General features: G+C 51.3%; 1 protein-coding gene across 1 annotated transcript in view; it reads right to left on the bottom strand.

The window, feature by feature from the left end:
- Nucleotides 1-17,271, bottom strand: part of LOC138740099 (protocadherin-16-like) — a 177,915-nt gene that overhangs the window by 59,165 nt on the left and 101,479 nt on the right. The window contains exons 5-8 of the mRNA XM_069892515.1: nucleotides 12,866-13,102; nucleotides 10,579-11,586; nucleotides 7,347-7,534; nucleotides 2,620-2,716 (exon numbers count right to left, since the gene is read on the bottom strand). Of these exons, the coding sequence (XP_069748616.1) occupies nucleotides 2,620-2,716; nucleotides 7,347-7,534; nucleotides 10,579-11,586; nucleotides 12,866-13,102 (1,530 nt within the window). The remainder of the gene's footprint in view (nucleotides 1-2,619; nucleotides 2,717-7,346; nucleotides 7,535-10,578; nucleotides 11,587-12,865; nucleotides 13,103-17,271) is intronic.

Here is a 17,271-nt window from a genome sequence, read left to right as displayed (position 1 = left end):
GGGACAGCTGGTTCGGCCCTGCACGTGAAGAGAGAGATGGTGGCTGTCCGCAAAGGCTGATCGGCAGCGCGCTGGGCCTGAGTGGGTGGGTAAGCAGTGGTGGGCAGAGGGTGTAGGTGAGGAGTAATGGGCAGGGGAAGTTATGGTGGTGCGAAGGGCAGTTAGAGGGAGGGATGAGTAGAAGGAGGGGTGGATAGGGAAGAGGTAAAAGGGGAGGGGCAGGGCGAGTAGGGGAGGGGTGATTAGAGGGTGAGAGACGGGTAGAGGGAGGAACAGGTTGAGGGGAGAGGCAGTAGAGGGGCATGTATAGGATGGGGTGGGTAGAGGCAGAGCGAGTGGAGTGAGGGGTGAGTAGAGGTTGGGTAAAGGACTGGTCAGGTAGAGGGATGGTGGGTCGAGGGTGAATAGAGGCCTAGAGTCTGAGGAGTGAGCAGGAAATGTTGAGTCCTGATGCAGGCCAAAATGGACACAGCCTGTGAATGCCGACTACATCTCCACAGGGACCAAATAGGTTTCCCTCAGGTCAAGCAAAGGGTGAACTTGAGCTACCTACTCCTGACCTGTAACATTATCCTCCTAAAGTTATATCCTAAAGTTTAACATTACATATGTTGAAAGAAGAGAAAACATGCAGATGTTGTTGAAAATTTTCAATAAATATTTAGTTCGGCCCTCAACTTAGTCCAAGTTTTTAATTTTGGCCCTCCGTGAATTTGAGTTTGACACCCCTGGTTTAGAGGGTGGGTAGAAACCGGAGCCCCAGGGAAAACACATGCAGACACGGGGAGAACATACAAACTCCTCACAGACAGTGCGGGATTCAAATCTGGCTCGCAGGTGCTGAAATGGCGTCATGCTAATTGCCACACTAACCAAGCTGCCCAACTGTGGCAGGAGGTGGGCACAAGGCAGCTGGCAGAGGAGTAAAGGTTTGGTCAAGTAATAGCAGAGATGGACAAGGCCCAGTCAGTGAACACAGTGGGCCTGATGAGCAGGTCCATTCATTTTAATGCAAGATGTATAACAGATAAAGACAGATGAATTTGCAGCCTGGATTAATAATTTATAAAATTTACATTTCGATGTACAGCATGGTGATGCCCTTCTGGCCCATGATGCCTTGCCGGCCCATGAGTCCATGCCCCCAATTAACCTACAACCCCTGTTACATTTTCAAATGGTGGGAGGAATCCGAAGCCCCCGGGGAAAACCCATGCAGACACAGGGAAAATGTACAACTCCTTACGGACAGCACGGGATTCGAACCCCTTTCTCAATTGCTGGCGCTGTAACAGCATGGAACTAATCACTGTGCTAACCGCATCGCCCCAATTATTGTGCGTGTGTGTATTGAACAGCATTGAGGTGGACAAATCCCCAGGCCTGATGGGATCTAAGCTGGGATAATGAGGGAGGAGGGAGGAGGTTGGTGGTGATTGACAGAGATCTTTGTATCCTCTTTCCCCACAGGGGAAAGAGCTAGAGGTATAGATAGGCAGACAAATCATGGACAGCTGTCATGAACCCATATTACCAGTAATAGAGGTCCCACCTGTGGTCCTTGCAGAAGCCACTGGTCACAGATCTCCAGTCAAGCACACTCCACCTCATGCTGCATTCCTTGGATCCCATGTGCCCCAATCATAGAAACGTAGAAGATAGGAGCAGGAGTAGGTCATTCGGCCCTTCGAGCCTGTTCCGCCATTCAACGAGATCATGGCTGATCTTAAAGTTCAGTACCCCGTCCCCGCCTTCTCTCCGTAACCTTTAATACCCTTATACTGAAGAAATAGATCTAATTCCCTCTTAAATAGATTTAATGAACCTGCCTCTACTGCCCTCTGTGGCAATGAATTCCACAGATTCACCACCCTCTGGGTCAAGAAATTCCTCCTCATCTCGGTCCTAAATGGTTTGCCTATTATCCTCAAACCATGGCCCCGGGTTCTGGATTTTCCCATCCTTGGAAACATCCCATCTGCATCCATTCTGTCCAGTCCTGCCAGAATTTTATAGGTCTCTATGAGATCCCCTCTCAATCTTCTAAACTCCAGCGAGTACAATCCCAATTTGCGCAATCTTTCCTCATAAGTCATTCCTGCCCTTCCAGGTATCAGCCTGGTGAATCGCCTCTGCACTCCCTCCATTGCAAGAACATCCTTCCTTAGATAAGGTGACCAAAACTGCACACAATACTCCAGGTGGGGTCTCACCAAGGCCCTGTACAGCTGCAGTAAGGTATTCTTGTTCCTATACTCAAACCCTCTTGATATGAAGGCCAACATACCATTTGCCTTTTTAACCGCCTGCTGTACCTGCATGCTCGCCTTCAGAGACTGGTGTACAAGAACCCCTAGGTCTCTCTGCACTTCCCCATCTCTTAATCTATTGCCATTCAAATAGTAATCTGCCCTCCGGTTTGTATTACCAAAGTGGATAACCTCCCATTTATCCACATTGTAGTGCATTTGCCATGTATCTGCCCAGTCCCTCAATTGATCCAAATCGCACTGGAGGTCCCTGACCCCCTCTGGGTCTTTTACGGAAGCAGGTTCAGTGTAATTCTGCACTGTTTTTAATGACATGGCAATAAAGGAATCTTGAATCGTCCCCACTTACCTGAGAGGGAGAACACCACTGTCCCATTCTCCCCTTCATCTGGATCCTCGGCCTGGAGGGTCGTCACCAGATTTCCCGATAAATTCCCTTCAAAAATCTGCAGGAAGACGAGGTGAGAATGAGGTCAGCCAGGACTGGAGAGTCTGTAAACAACTTTGAGGGTGTCTTTGTGTTAACGTGCCTTGCATTCTGACAAAGCACAAATTAAAACAAAAGCTCCAACCTCAATATTTACTGGGGACAGCAGGCACGGAGATCAAAGTGGATCCTGGCTTGGAACACATCCACAGAAGTTGGAACAAGTTGGGGAAAAGATAGCTGAGCAACTCATGGCACAGACCCAGACCAGAAATCCAGGGGCTTGGATTAATGAACTAGATGCAAGAGTTCAAATCCCTCCTCTGCACCTGGGGAATTTCAAATTAATAAATTCAATAAATCTGGAATAAAAAGCAAGTGTTGCCAACAGTGAGTATAAAACAGCCCAACTGCGGAAAAATCAATCTGCTTCACTTCAGAGGAAGAAATCTGCCATTGTTCATTTTGGTGAAACCACAGGAGATGTTCTCTAAAAATACTCAGAGGCCTGCCGAACTGAAGCAGGCAGTGGCAATTTGCCCATCTGCAAGCTGGCCGGTGCAGCCCCTGCAGCCGGGACACTCAATGACATCGACAAACACAAGATCAGGATTCCTCTGTTGTCATCTACGTGAGGACATGGCACGAAGGCACACAAAACATTTTGGGAGCAAAGAATTGCTGGAGAGGGTGAACCAGGAAGGTCTGTAGACACTGTGGCTGCAGTAAAACAGAGAATTGCTGGAGGAACTTGGCTGGTCTCACTACCTTGAAGAAGGGCTCAGGCCCAAAACATCGGCTATATATCTTTCCCTCAGTGCTGGTCAACAAGCTCCAAACCCTGGGTCAACGTAACTTCCCCCCCCCACCCCCCCCACACCCGCAACTGGAGCCTTGACTTCCTCATCGGAGACCACGGTCAGTACGATTTGGAAACATCTCCTCCTCACTGATCAGGAGCACCCCAAGGATATGTGCTAGCCCACTGCTCTACTCCTTATTCACCCATGACTGTGTGGCCAGGCACAATTCCAATGATATCTACAAGTTTGCCGATGTCATCGCAGATGTCACTAGAATCACAATTGGCAATGAGGAAGCAAACAGGAGAGAGATAGATCAGCTCGTTGAGTGGTGTAATGACAACCACCTTGTGCTCAATGTCAGCAAAACCAAGGAGATGATGGTGGACTTCAGGAGGAAGTCAGGGGAACATGACCCAGTCCTCATCAAGGGCTCAGTAGTGGAGAGGGTCAAGAACTTCAATTCTTGGGAATCAACGTCTCCGAGGATCTGTCCAGGAGCTTCCATGTTGATGCAATCATGAAGAGGGCTCACCAGTAGCTGTACTTTGTGAGTGTCTGAGGAGATTCAGTAGGTCACCGAAGACTCTCATAAACTTCTACAAGTGTCCCCTGGAGAGCATTCTGGTTGGTTGCATCACGGCCTGGTACGGAGGAGCCAACTCTCAGGACAAGAATAAACTCCAGAGGGTTGTTAACTCGGCCTGCAACATCACAGGCACCAGACCTCACTCCATCGAGGACATCAAGAAGAGGTGGTCTCTCAAGGGAGAGGCCTCTTTCCTCAAGGACCCCCACTCTGCTACAATTGGGAAAAACATACAGGAGCTTGAAGACGAGCACTCAGTGGCCAAGGAAAGCTTCTTTACCACTGCCATCAGATTCCTGAATGATCAATGAACCAGACACTGCCTCACTTTGACTTTTTGTACGCTATTTTTATTTATTGTTGGAAGGTGATTTATATGAATGTTTGCCCTATGAATCGATGTATTTCGTGGCTAGTTCTTGACAAAAGTCCTGATTCTGATTTCCTACGGGCGCCGTGAGACCTCCTTCTGGGTTTTGAGAAAACTGGTTAGAGCTCAGTTTCATTTAATAAATGTCCACTGTGACCTCTTTGCTCCTGTAACCCAGAATCCCATTCCCCCCCACACCTCCCCCCCCTCGACCTGCCTCCACATTCTGCTCTCAGGTGCACCATTACCCTTGTTAATTTACAATTCTTTGTGTTAACTGTCACTGGCCACCTTCTTACTACGTCATTGACACTTCAGCCCGTTTGGCTTCCATGTAATACAGTTAGTACCACACTGTGTTTGTGTGTCCCCAGGACTCATCTAATGCATCGTGGTCTTCTCGACACCGGAGATCACTGAGCACCTTCATTCTGTCCATATCAGTGACAGGGACCTCCCAGTGGCCAGCCCCTTCAGTTCTGCACTCAGCTCCTGCACCGACCTGTCTGTCCATGGCCTTGTACACGGCCAGACCAAGGCCACCCGTAGATTGGAGGAGCGACACCTAATCTTCCCTCTGGGCCCCCTCCAACCAGACGGCATTAACACAGACTTCTCAGTTTCCCCCTCCCTTCCCCATCCCTCTGTCGCCTTTCTTCCAGCTCTCCATCTCTTTCTCCATTCACAGAGCCGTCCCCCCATCCCTGTTTGCTGCTGTGTCCTCCCTCCCTTCTCCACCTATTATCTCCTGCCTGTGGGACCGTGCTCCTCCTCCTCACCATTTTGTTCAGGCAACTGCCGACATTTTTTCACACCTTGATGAAGGACTCAGGCCTGAAGCATTAGTTCTGTATCTTTATCTTTACTGCTTGAAGTTTGACCTGCTATCGTGTTTTCACTTCAACCATGGTATCTGCAGACTCATCCATAGTTTTACTCCCATCATTGGTACTGAGCACAATTCTGGAATTCACCTCTCGGTTTCTCAGTTCAAACGCAGTTGACCTGACCCAGTCATTTCCAGGCACTGTCCCACAGACTTGACGGCCAGAGCCTGTTGTGCTTGTCCACAGGGCATGTTCAGGAGGCCAGAGGCACCTTCAAGTGCATCATACCACACAGGTACAGGCTGTTCAGCCTGTTGCATCCACTCCATCCCAGCACCTGTTCCCCAGGACAGGATCAGCAAACTCCAGAGGACGTGTGTACAAAGTGAAGGGAGGGAAGTTCAGGGGAGACATTAGGGGTAAGTTCTTTTACACAGAGAGTTGTGGGGCCTGGAATGCCTTGCCAGGGATGGTGGTGGAGGCTGGAACATGAGGGGCATTTAACAGACTCTTAGACAGGCACATAGATGGAAGAAAAATAAAAGGTTTGGGGTAGGGAAGAGTTAGTATTTTTTTTAGGGAATATATGGGTTGGCACAACATCAAGGGCCGAAGGGCCTGTACTGTATTCTATGTTCGACTCCAAGGTGACCATGTAGATACTTCTTCAGAGCTGACGGTGACTCCATTTCCAGCACTCTCCGACAGTGTTCCAGACAGTCTGCGCTCTTCAGCTGACCCCCTTCCCCCCTCTCCCAGATCTGTTCCCTCTCTTGTTTGTCACTGCCACAGGCAAGATCCCTTCAGCCTCCTGTTGAGAACCCGTCACGTCTTATACACCGATATCATAAGGTGAGAGGGACTGAGGGATGACTTTTTCACTCAGAGGGAGGTCCGTATCTGGAACCAGCTGCCAGAGGAAGTTGTAGAAGTGTTGGCATTCAAAAGACATTTGGACAGATTTCTGGACGGGAAGGTTCAAAAGGAGATGAACCAAAGGTAGACAAATTGGACTTGCCCAGAATGCCAATGTGGTCAGCATGGATGGGATGGGCTCTCATTGTCCCCACCAAACCTCTCTCTCACCCGGCCACCCCATCCCTCCCTCCCCCAGCCACCCCTCCCTCCCTCTCCTGGCCACCTCTCCTTCCCCCAGCCACTCAACCCCTCCCTCTTCTGGTCACCCCTTCTTCCCCCAGCCACCCTACCCCTCCCTCCCCGGCCACACCTGAACATCTTTGATGAGACCGTCTTTGAAGATCTAATTGAAATCGTCGAGGAATGAGTGAATTCCTCTGACAATACAGGAGAGAGTTAAACATAAGGATCGTCATGACTAACCATGCAGAGTTTATTTCTGCAAATGCTCTCAGGTCATGGATTGGATGACCAAGTAAATATGTGCCAAGCTGGCTGGATTTTATGGCCATTTTTCTTTTACGTTGCAGCCATGGAATCTTGGCAACTGCGGTGTTTATCAGGACCCAGCTGTGTTGATTGCAGAGAGGATCCCGAGATTATGTGTGCCGAAATTTATTTGCCACTTGAAGTGACTTTGGAAAGCATTGACGAAAAGCATTCCTCTCCACTTTGGTCGGCCATTGACTGATGTAGCCGTTCATGATTTGCTCACCCCCTATCAGATCATCAAGTCCAGAAGTACATGTCAGAACAAGAAAATCTGCAGGTGCTAGTGTGAGTACATCACACAAGGGTGATGAAATCCTCAGCAGGCCACACACCATATGAAGGAAGGAAAAGGGCAACCATTGTTTAAGGTTCTCCAAAATATTGGGTCCTCTCACCTTCAAACCCCTGGATCCCCTCAACTGAAAACATTGTAATCTTCCCAGCCCTAAAACCTTGTGGGTCCTCAGCCCCAAACTGGGCAACAGGGCAGCTTCACCCCGCCACATTGAGATGCTGTGCCCTGTCCCGAGGGAAGGCTTCATCTAGCCTGGGTACCTGGCTGGGGACATTTTTCAAACCACTAAAGGCAGTGTGTCGGGGCAGCGCAGATGTGGTTCGATGATCTCCAGGCTCAGGGCGACCGCCTTTACCTGAAGAACGAGCTCCTGTCCCGTTGGAACGTTGGTGAAGACAGGAGCGTTATCATTCTCATCCCAGACCGTCACGTAGACAGAGCCAGTGACGCTGCGTGGAGGCGAACCTCCATCCTGAACGAGCACGGCCAGCTGGTAGGTAGCTTGAGTTTCCCGGTCAAACTTCACCACTGAGCTCAATTCACCTGCAAGAGGAGATGACAATCACTTAAAAAAATGGCCACATCTTGCTGATCTTTATACCTGGGACAGGTTCCCCACAACAGGGAGAAGAGCCCCAATCCCAGGCTTACCCAGTCCAATCTCATTCTGATCCAGAGCCAGTGAAACAAGAACTTCTGCAGGGACAGGTGAGAATTGATCAGTATGAAAAAGGAGGCAGGGAAAAGGGAGAGAGACAGATCTGGGAAAGGCGACGGGGGGGGGGGGGAAGAAGTGAGTGGGGGAGGTTTAATGAAAGCTGGAGGAGTCAATGTTAATGCCATCTGGTTGGAGGGGGCATTTTTCAAACCACTAAACCTGCAAATTGGAGGAACAACACCTCATCTTCCGACTGGGCCCCTCCAACCGGGTGGCATTAACGTTGATTTCTCCAGTTTCTGTTAAACCACACATCCCCCCCCCCCCCCCGACTTCTTTACTATCACCTTCCCCCAGCTCTGTCTCTCTTGTTTTTCCCTGCCTCCTTTCACACAGACATGATAAATTCATACGTCCCTTATCGTATTCAATTACCACCTTTTGTTGGTCTGGACTCCTCCCCCAGCCGGCACTGTCGGAATTCTGAGATTTCCAGTTTCTGACTCATGTAACTTATTCCTTGAAGAAGGGCTCAGGCCCGAAACTTCGGCAATATATCTTTGTTTCCTACGGACGCTGAGAAGACTGGCTGAGTTCCTTCAGCATTTCAGTGTGTTTTTACAGATCCAGTCCCATCCCAGGCTGACCCAGTCCCAACCCAGACTGACCCAGTCCCATCCCAGTCTGATCTTGTCCCATCCCAGTCTGTCCCAGTCTCATCCCAGGCTGACCCAGTCCCAACCCAGACTGACCCAGTCCCATCCCAGGCTGATCTTGTCCCATCCCAGTCTGTCCCAGTCTCATCCCAGGCTGACCCAGTCCCAACCCAGACTGACCCAGTCCCATCCCAGGCTGACCCAGTCCCAACCCAGATTGACCCAGTCCCATCCTAGTCTGACCCAGTCCCATCCCAGGATGACCCAGTACCAACCCAGACTGACCTTGTCCCATCCCAGTCTGACCCAGTCCCATCCCAGGCTGACCCAGACCCAACCCAGACTGACCCAGTCCCATCCCAGTCTGACCCAGTCCCATCCCAGGCTGACCCAGTCCCATCCCAGTTTGACCCAGTCGTATTCCAGTCTGAACCAGTTCCATCCCTGCCTGAACCAGTTCCACTCCTGGCTGTACTATTCTAGAGATGATCATGATCCAAGAGATTCTGATGTTCCTCAGTTTTAAATAAGGTTGTGGTAGTCGGAGATTTTAACTTTCCACATATTGACTGGGACTCCCATACTGTAAAAGGGCTGGATGGCTTGGAGTTTGTCAAATGAGTTCAGGAAAGTTATCTAAAACAGTATTATAGAGAGAGTGCAATATAGTGAGGGGGAACAAGACAGGACAGGTGACAGAATGTACAGGGGAACATTTTGGGTCCAGTGATCATAATGCCATTAGTTTCAAGTTAATTATGGAGAAGGATGGGTCTGAGCCTTGGGTTGAGATTCTAAATTGGAGAAAGGCTAATTTTGAGGAAATGAGAAATAATCTAGAATGCGTGGATTGGGGTAAGTTATTTTAGGACAAGGACATGCGAGGTAAGTGGAGAACCTTCAAAGGTAAAATGTTGAGAGTACAGAGTTTGTATGTTCTTGTCAGGATTAAAGGCAAAGTTTGCAGGCACAGGGAACCTTGGTTTTTGAGGGATATTGGGGATCTTGTTCGGAAGAAGAGAGAGGTTATAGCAGGTATCGGCAACATGGAGCAAACGAGGTACTTGAGGAGAATAAAAAATGGAAGATAATCCTCAAGAAAGAATCAGGAAGGTAATAGAAGACACGAGGTTGCTTTGGACTTCAGTAAGGCCTTTGACCAGGTCCCACCCGGAAGGTTAGTTAGGAAGGTTTAATCATTAGGTGTGAATATGGAAGTAGGAAAATGGATTCAACAGTGGCTGGATGGGAGATGTCAGAGGGTGGTGGTGGATAACTGTCAGGTTGGAGGCCAGTGGCTAGGTGGGCCTCAAGGATTGGAACAGGGTCCATTGTTGTTTGTTATATACATTAATGATCTAGATGATGGGGTGGTAAATTGGATTAGTACATATGCAGATGATACTAAGATGGGTGGCGCGTTGTGGATAATGAGGAAGATTTTCAAATCTTGCAGAGAGATTTGGGCAAGTTAGAAGAGTGGGCTGCAAGTTGAAAATGGTGTTTGAGGTGCTACATTTTGGACGGACTCATCACAACAGGACACACATGGTGAATGGTCAGGTGTTAAAGAATGCAATTGAACAGAAAGATCTAGGAATAATGGTCCACAGTTTCCTGAAGGTGGAATCTCAGGGAGATGGGGTAGTAAAGAAGGCCTTTGGAATTCTGACCTTTAGAAGAGAATAGAAGAGTTGGGAGGTCATGTTAAAATTGTACAAGGCATTGATAGGGCCAAATTTGGGTTTTGGTGTTCAGTTCTGGACACCACATTATAGGAAGGAGGTGAACGGAATAGAGAGGAGATTCACCAGACGATCCCTGGGTTTCAGCACCTAAATTCTAGAGAAATGTTAAACAATTTTGGTCTTTATTCCTTGGAGCGTAGAAGGCTGAGGGGGGGTTTGATAGAGGTCTTTAAAATGTTGAGGGGGACAGATAGAGTAGACGTAGATAGACTTTGACAGCTGAGGAGAGGGGAGATTCAAACAAGAGGAAATGAGCTGAGAGTTGGGGGCAAAAGTTTAGGTGCAGCACAAAGGGAAGCTTCTTCACTTAGAGAGCAGGGTCTGTGCAGAACGAGCTTCCAGTGGAGGCAGGTACAATATTATCTTTCAGAAAAATGTGGATAGGTATGTGGATGTGCAAGGTATGGAGGGTTATGGGCAGAGTGCAGGTCAGTGGGACTAGGAGAGTACAAGTGTTTCAACACGGACGAGAAGGGCCGAGATGGCCTGTTTCTGGGCTGTAATTTTTATATGGTTAGCTATTACCGGTCTGTGGGTTGAGGTGGAAGCTGCTGTGCGCTGGCTGAAGTCTGTAAATCAGCTTGCTGTTGAGCCCATGGTCACGATCGGTTGCCAGGACGCGTCCAATAGTGGTATCCGGTGCCGCGTTCTCCTGCACGGTGAAGAAGTAGCGGTCCTCACTGAGCTTTGGTGTATTGTCATTCTCGTCGGTGACGCAGATCCTGACTGTGGTGGTCCCAGTCTTCGTCTGCTCCCCCTCGCTGCTGGAAGCCACCACTGTCAGGCTGAAGAGGTCTCTGTTCTCCCGGTCCAGAGCGCTCCTCACAAACAGCCATCCACTCTCAGCGACGATGCCAAAGTTAGCAGAGTCTTCAGCAGGCAGCAGGTGGTAAGTGACATGGCCGCCTCCCGAATCCTGGCGCAGCGCACGCACTTGGAGAAAGCGGCGATTGATGGAAGTGCTTTCCTTCACTTCCACCCTATAGGTGAGGGTGTCAAAGATGGGGGCGGTATCACTCTCATGCTGCACGTGGACAATGAGGGTCAATGTTGAGCTGAGCTGTGGAGCACCACTGTCCTTGGCCACCACTGTCAGCTCGTAGCGAGGTGCCAGATCATAGCTCAAGGATCCAATCAGACGCAGCTTTCCAGAAGTTCGATCGATGCTGAAGGTTCTCTCTGAGCCCGTGATGAGGTCAAACTGTACGTGTCCATTAGCACCACTGTCTTGGTCCCGTGCACTAGAAGTGTAGATGACAGAGCCAATCTCCGTGGTCTCTGGCACAAGAATAGACTCGGAGGAGGTGGGAAACGTTGGCTTGTTGTCATTGATGTCAGAGATGGTGACCTTCACCTTGGTGCCACTGTAGGCAGGCGGAGAGCCGCTGTGAGCCTGGACATCCAACACCACGACTGGATGAGACTCATGATCCAGTGGGATGTTGGTCCGAATCACTCCTGAGCTGAGTCCAATGGCAAAGTATCCGTTGGGGTCTCCCGAGGATATGGTGTAAGAGACGGAGTCCAAGTGACCTGCCCATGTAGAGGGAGACGTGGCAGTTAGTTTAAATGGGAGGTCTCCAGCCCCTCCAAACCCTCAGTCATGGCTTGCCATCCATCCCAAGGTCAGGGTCCAAGGCCTGGGGAACGGAGAGATGGTCAGGGTCCAAGGCCTGGGGAACGGAGAGATCGGAATCCCCACGGGACATTGTTTCCACCCTCCTTCACCTCCCCCTTTTTCACCCACACATCCTCCCCTTCACACTTCTGGTACTCTGGAAGGTTGGCTCTTTTCCCCTCCACCCTGCTGAACATTTTGAGCAATTTCTTAAATTCTCATGTAATCGTCAAATTTTTTGCAGCACTTTTTCAGGCCAAAAAAGGGAAGGGGGGTCAACTTTTACACGGGTCAAAGCTTCAGGGGTTTGGATGGATGGGACTGGGTGGTAAATCCGCAGTCAGGGTGTTGGGGGCTCAGACGGGTGGGACCAGGTGGTAAATCTGCAGTCGGGGTGTCGGGGCTCGGACCGGGTGGTAAATCCGCAGTCGGGGTGTTGGGGCTCAGATGGGTGGGACCGGGTGGTAAGTCTGCAGTCGGGGTGTCGGGGCTCAGATGGGTGGGATCGGGTGGTAAATCTGCAGTCGGGGTGTCGGGGCTCGGACCGGGTGGTAAATCCACAGTCGGGGTGTCGGGGCTCGGACCGGGTGGTAAACCTGCAGTCGGGGTGTCGGGGCTCGGACCGAGTGGTAAATCTGCAGTCGGGGTGTCGGGGCTCGGACCAGGTGGTAAATCTGCAGTCGGGGTGTCGGGGCTCAGACCGGGTGGTAAATCCACAGTCGGGGTGTTGGGGCTCGGACCGGGTGGTAAATCTGCAGTCTGGGTGTCGGGGCTCGGACGGGTGGGACCGGGTGGTAAATGTGCAGTTGGGGTGTCGGGGCTCGTACAGGTGGTAAATCCACAGTCTGGGTGTCGGGGCTCGGACGGGTGGGACCGGGTGGTAAATGTGCAGTCGGGGTGTCAGGGCTCAAACAGGTGGGACCGGGTGGTAAATTCGCAGTCAGGGTGTCGGGGCTCGGATGGACGGGCGGTCAGGGACAAAAATAGGGGAGTTGACTTTTACATGGGTCATACAAAACCACCCAAATTTTGGGCCAGTAGAGGGGGGGGTCGACTACGACGCAGTACTAATGATTACACGAGTAGATACAGTACTCGTTCTGTGTGCGATCTGAAGGCCCCACGGTAATGTCCCATCAGGGTGTTCTGGGAGTGATCCTGATCCCGTTACCAACTCATGGGAGGGCCTCTCACCTGGAGGGTTCAAAGCCCTGACATGACCAATGGTCGAGCCACTCCTCACGTCCTCTGCCACTGTGAAGAAGTATTGAGCCTGCTCGAAGATTGGAGGGGAAATGGAACCCGAGACAATGCTGATGTTCACGACAGCGTTGATCAGGGATGTGAGACCACCCTCGTCCTGGGCAGAGATGACCAATCGCTGGACCGAGTCCTCTCCAGAGATCAGGGAAGACGCAAGTGAAATTACTCCTGTGAAACGATTGATCGGAACAAAGGAGAAACCAGTGAGAGATCAGGGCCTGAGCAAGCCTTCATTCGCAGGGTCCTGACCAGGTGCATACCTCACCAGGTCAGAGGTCACGTGACTAGATGCACCAGGTGAGGGGGGACAGATAGGTCCATGGGGGGGGGGGGGTGGGAAGTCTGTGTGGGGGACAGGAGGGTCCATGAGGGTGCGCCTCAGCCTGGTCTGTGAGCGAGGGCCTGAAGCTAATCTTGGCAGCAGGTTCCTACATCCTGTTGTACTGTAAAACTTTTATCAGTGCCAGGAAAAGGAAGAGAAAGGGAGATATGAGTACTCTCACAGCTGTGGGTGACCCCACTGCTCAGCACCTGCAGCCCAGCATCCACTGCCCAGCACCCACGGCCCAGCACCCACAGCCCACTGCACTGTGACCCACAGCCAAGGACCCACTGCCCACTGCACTGCGGCTGGATGGTCCGTACTACCCTGACTGGTACCACTGGGATGGGTGAGGAGTGGGGACTCAGCCCCCACCGGTACCACTGGGATGGGCGAGGGGGAGGGGTGCTAGCATGTGGCCGTGTGGATTCCTGGACTTTCGGGCATCCCCTGTTGGGTTACAGGAGGAGTTGTGGCTCTGGGAAAGGTCAGAATTCCACCTCTCCTCACTATTTACGGCTGTCAGGAAATGGAGGCTACAGGTTCCCAGGCAGGACACGATCATCATCAACTTGCTCACAACTGACCGAGGACTTTCCTGAACACTGAGCAATACAATGGCTGGTTGCAGCTGCCCCACGGATCCGGCAGTTGAACAGGAAGTTCCCACACTGCCAGAAACTCCCAGCCGAAGACAATGAAACTTGTGGAGGGAGCTCCTGAATCAAGAATGGCTCAGATCTCCCGGCCACGGAGAGGAGATAAGCAGTAGCTGGTGATCCCGGCCACAGGACAGTGAGCAGAAGCAGTTGGGGCTTCTGGTGGGTTATTTAAAATTTTGCAACCACAGGATCTGGGCCCAAGATGTTCGGAAGCAGCCTTGAGGGGTTGCGGACTCTGGGGAAGCTGAGGACTGGCGCAGGGCACCAGAAAGTAGGGAGATCACCAACCCACCCCAGTTTGCGAAGGACCAGCAGAGGAGACCACCAACAGGGTGGTGACCATGGCAGCGGCCCAGCAAAGAGTTCTGAGGCGGAAGGACCCACTCTGGCAGCGGGGCTGTTGGCGACACGAGGCGAGGAACTCGCGCAGGTTGCGGGCTGCTGGCGACTGTGGTTAAAGGACTCGCACCAGGTGGCTGACAGACGGAGACGGGCTCCAGACTGGATGAATGGGCACCAGGTGTCGCAACCGGGAGGCGAGAGGGTGACGAGTGCGCCGAAGGGTCCCAGATTGTATTGGAGGTCGGATCTGGAGCTCGGGCTGATGATGGTTTGGACTGAAGTCTGTGCGGCTGAACTTGCTGTGGAAGCGATGGAGGCGAATCCACGGACACTCAGTGATACTGGGGATCCTCTTTGGCATTTTCTCTAAATCTAAGGGGGACCGGGCAATTGCTGCCGATAGCAGACAAAATGGTGTCAATATTACACCTATTTAATGGCGTAACAATAAAGGAATTTTAAAACTTCGTCACAGAACCATGGAGTTCGGGGGTCCCAGCCACAGAACCAGAGAGCAGAGGAGTTTGAGGGGTTTCGGCCACAGAACCAGGGTGCTTTTGGGACTTCTGATCACAAACTCATCCCTCGAATAAGGGCAGGTAATGAGCCTGGGCTCAACCCTCGCCTGCCCACTGTCTGGACCCATGAATAACAAATGGCCAGGCCAAGGAGCAAACAGACCAGGAGATCCCTGAGGGGATTGGACGTCAGTCATGTGGTGCAGTGTTTAACCTCCCACCCTCTGTGTATACATAGTACAACATCATCTCCCGGCTGCAAAGATAACAGGTGGTCAGGAAGTCCGTCAACCGACTTGAAAATCTTGTAAACAGTATAGCTTTTGTCCTTGGGACACGACACTGCCTGGATCAGAGAAAGAGGTTTGGATTCCCCGTCATTAAGAGGATATTCCCCTTCTGTTGGACATGTGACTTGGGGCTGTACTGGATCCCCCTTCAGTCAGACAAATGACTGGAGGCTGTACTGGATTCCACATCAGTCAGACATGTGACCGTGGTCTATAGTGGATTTGCCATTAGTCAGATGTGTGATTGGAGGCTGTACTGGATCCCCCTTCAGTCAGACGTATGTCTGGAGGCTGTAGTGGGTCCCCCTTCAATCAGATGAGTGGCTGAGGGCGGTACTGGATTCCACTTCAGTCAGACGTGTTTATGGAGGCTGTACTGGATCCCCATTCAGTCAGATGCGTGGCTAAGGGCTGGACTGGATTCCGAATTAGTTGTACGTGTGACTGGGGTCTGTACTGGATTCCCCGTCAGCTGGAAGTGTGACTGGAGGCTGTACTGGATTCCCCGTCAGTTGGAAGTGTGACTGGAGGCTGTACTGGATTCCCCATCAGTCGGACCTGTGACTGGAGGTTGTACTGGATCCCCCTTCAGTCAGACATGTGACTGGGGGCTGTATTGGATTCCCCTTCAGTCGGACATGTGACTGGGGGCTGTACTGGATTCCCCGTCAGCTGGAAGTGTGACTGGAGGCTGTACTGGATACCCCGTCAGTTGGACGTGTGACTGGGGGCTGTACTGGATTCCCTTTCAGTCAGACGTGTGACTGGGAACAGTATGGGATCCCCCTTCATTGAGACATGTGACTAGGGGCTGTACTGGATCCCCCTTCGGTCAAACATGTGACTGACTGGGGGCTGTACTGGATTCCCTTTCAGTCAGATGTGTGACTGGAGGCTGTACTGGATTCCCCTTCAGTCGGACATATGACTGGGGGCTGTACTGGATTCCCCGTTAGCTGTAAGTGTGACTGGAAGCTGTACTGGATACCCCATCAATTGGACGTGTGACTGGGGGCTGTACTGGATTCCCCATCAGTCGAACCTGTGATTGGAGGTTGTATTGAATCCCCCTTCAGTCAGACGTGTTACTGGAGGCTGTACTGGATCCCCATTCAGTCAGATGCGTGGCAAAGGGCTGTACTGGTTTCTGCATCAGTTTGACATGTGACTGGCAGCTGTACTGGATTCCCCGTCAGTTGGATGTGTGACTGGAGGCTGTACTGTATTCGCCGTCAGTCAGACATGAGACCATGGTCTATACTGTTTTCCACGTTAGGCAGATGTGTGACTGGTGGCTGTACCTGTACCCCCTTCAGTCAGACGTGTGACTGGGGCTGTACTAGATACCCCATTAGTTAGAAACGTGACTGGGAGCTGTACTGGATTCCCCTTCAGTTGGATAGTGCCTGGGCGCTGTACTCCATCCCCCTTCAGTCAGACGTGTTTCTGGAGGCTGTACTGGATCCCCATTCAGTCAGATGCATGGGTAAGGGCTGTACTGGATTCTGAATCAGTTGTACATGTCACTTGGGTCTGTACTGGATTCACCGTCAGTCAGACATGTGACCATGGTCTATACTGGGTTCCACGTTAGTTGGATGTGTGACTGGAGGCTGTACTGGATTCCCCATCAGTCAGACATGTGACTGGAAGCTATATTTGATCACCCTTCAGTCAGATGCGTGGCTGAAGGCTGTACTGGATTCCCCATCAGTCGGACATGCGATTGTGGGCTGTACTAGATTCCCCTTCAGTCAGACACGTGACTGGGGGCTATACTGGATTCCCCTTCGATCGGACGTATGACTGGGGGCTGCACTGGATTCCCCATCAGTTGGATGTGTGACTGGGGGCTATACTGGATCCCCCTTCAGTCAGTCATGTGACTGGAGGCTCTACTGAATCTCCCTTCAGTCAGACGCATGGCTGAGGGCTGTACTGGGTTCCCCTTAAGTCGGACGTGTGACTGGGGGCTGTACTGGATTCCCCTTCAGTTGGACGTGTGACTGGGGGCTGTACTGGATTCCCTTCAGTCAGACATGTGACTGCGGGCTATACTGGATTCCCCTTTGATCGGACGTGTGACTGGGGGCTGTACTGGATTCCCCATCAGTCAGACATGTGACTGTGGGCTATACTGGATTCCACTTCAGTCAGACGTGTTTCTGGAGGCTGTACTGGATCCTCATTCAGTCAGATGCGA

The sequence above is a fragment of the Narcine bancroftii genome, chromosome 7 (genome assembly GCF_036971445.1).
Source record: "Narcine bancroftii isolate sNarBan1 chromosome 7, sNarBan1.hap1, whole genome shotgun sequence".
NCBI lineage: Eukaryota > Metazoa > Chordata > Chondrichthyes > Torpediniformes > Narcinidae > Narcine > Narcine bancroftii.
Note: the sequence above shows the minus strand (reverse complement) of the source record. Positions and strands in the feature narration are given on the sequence as shown.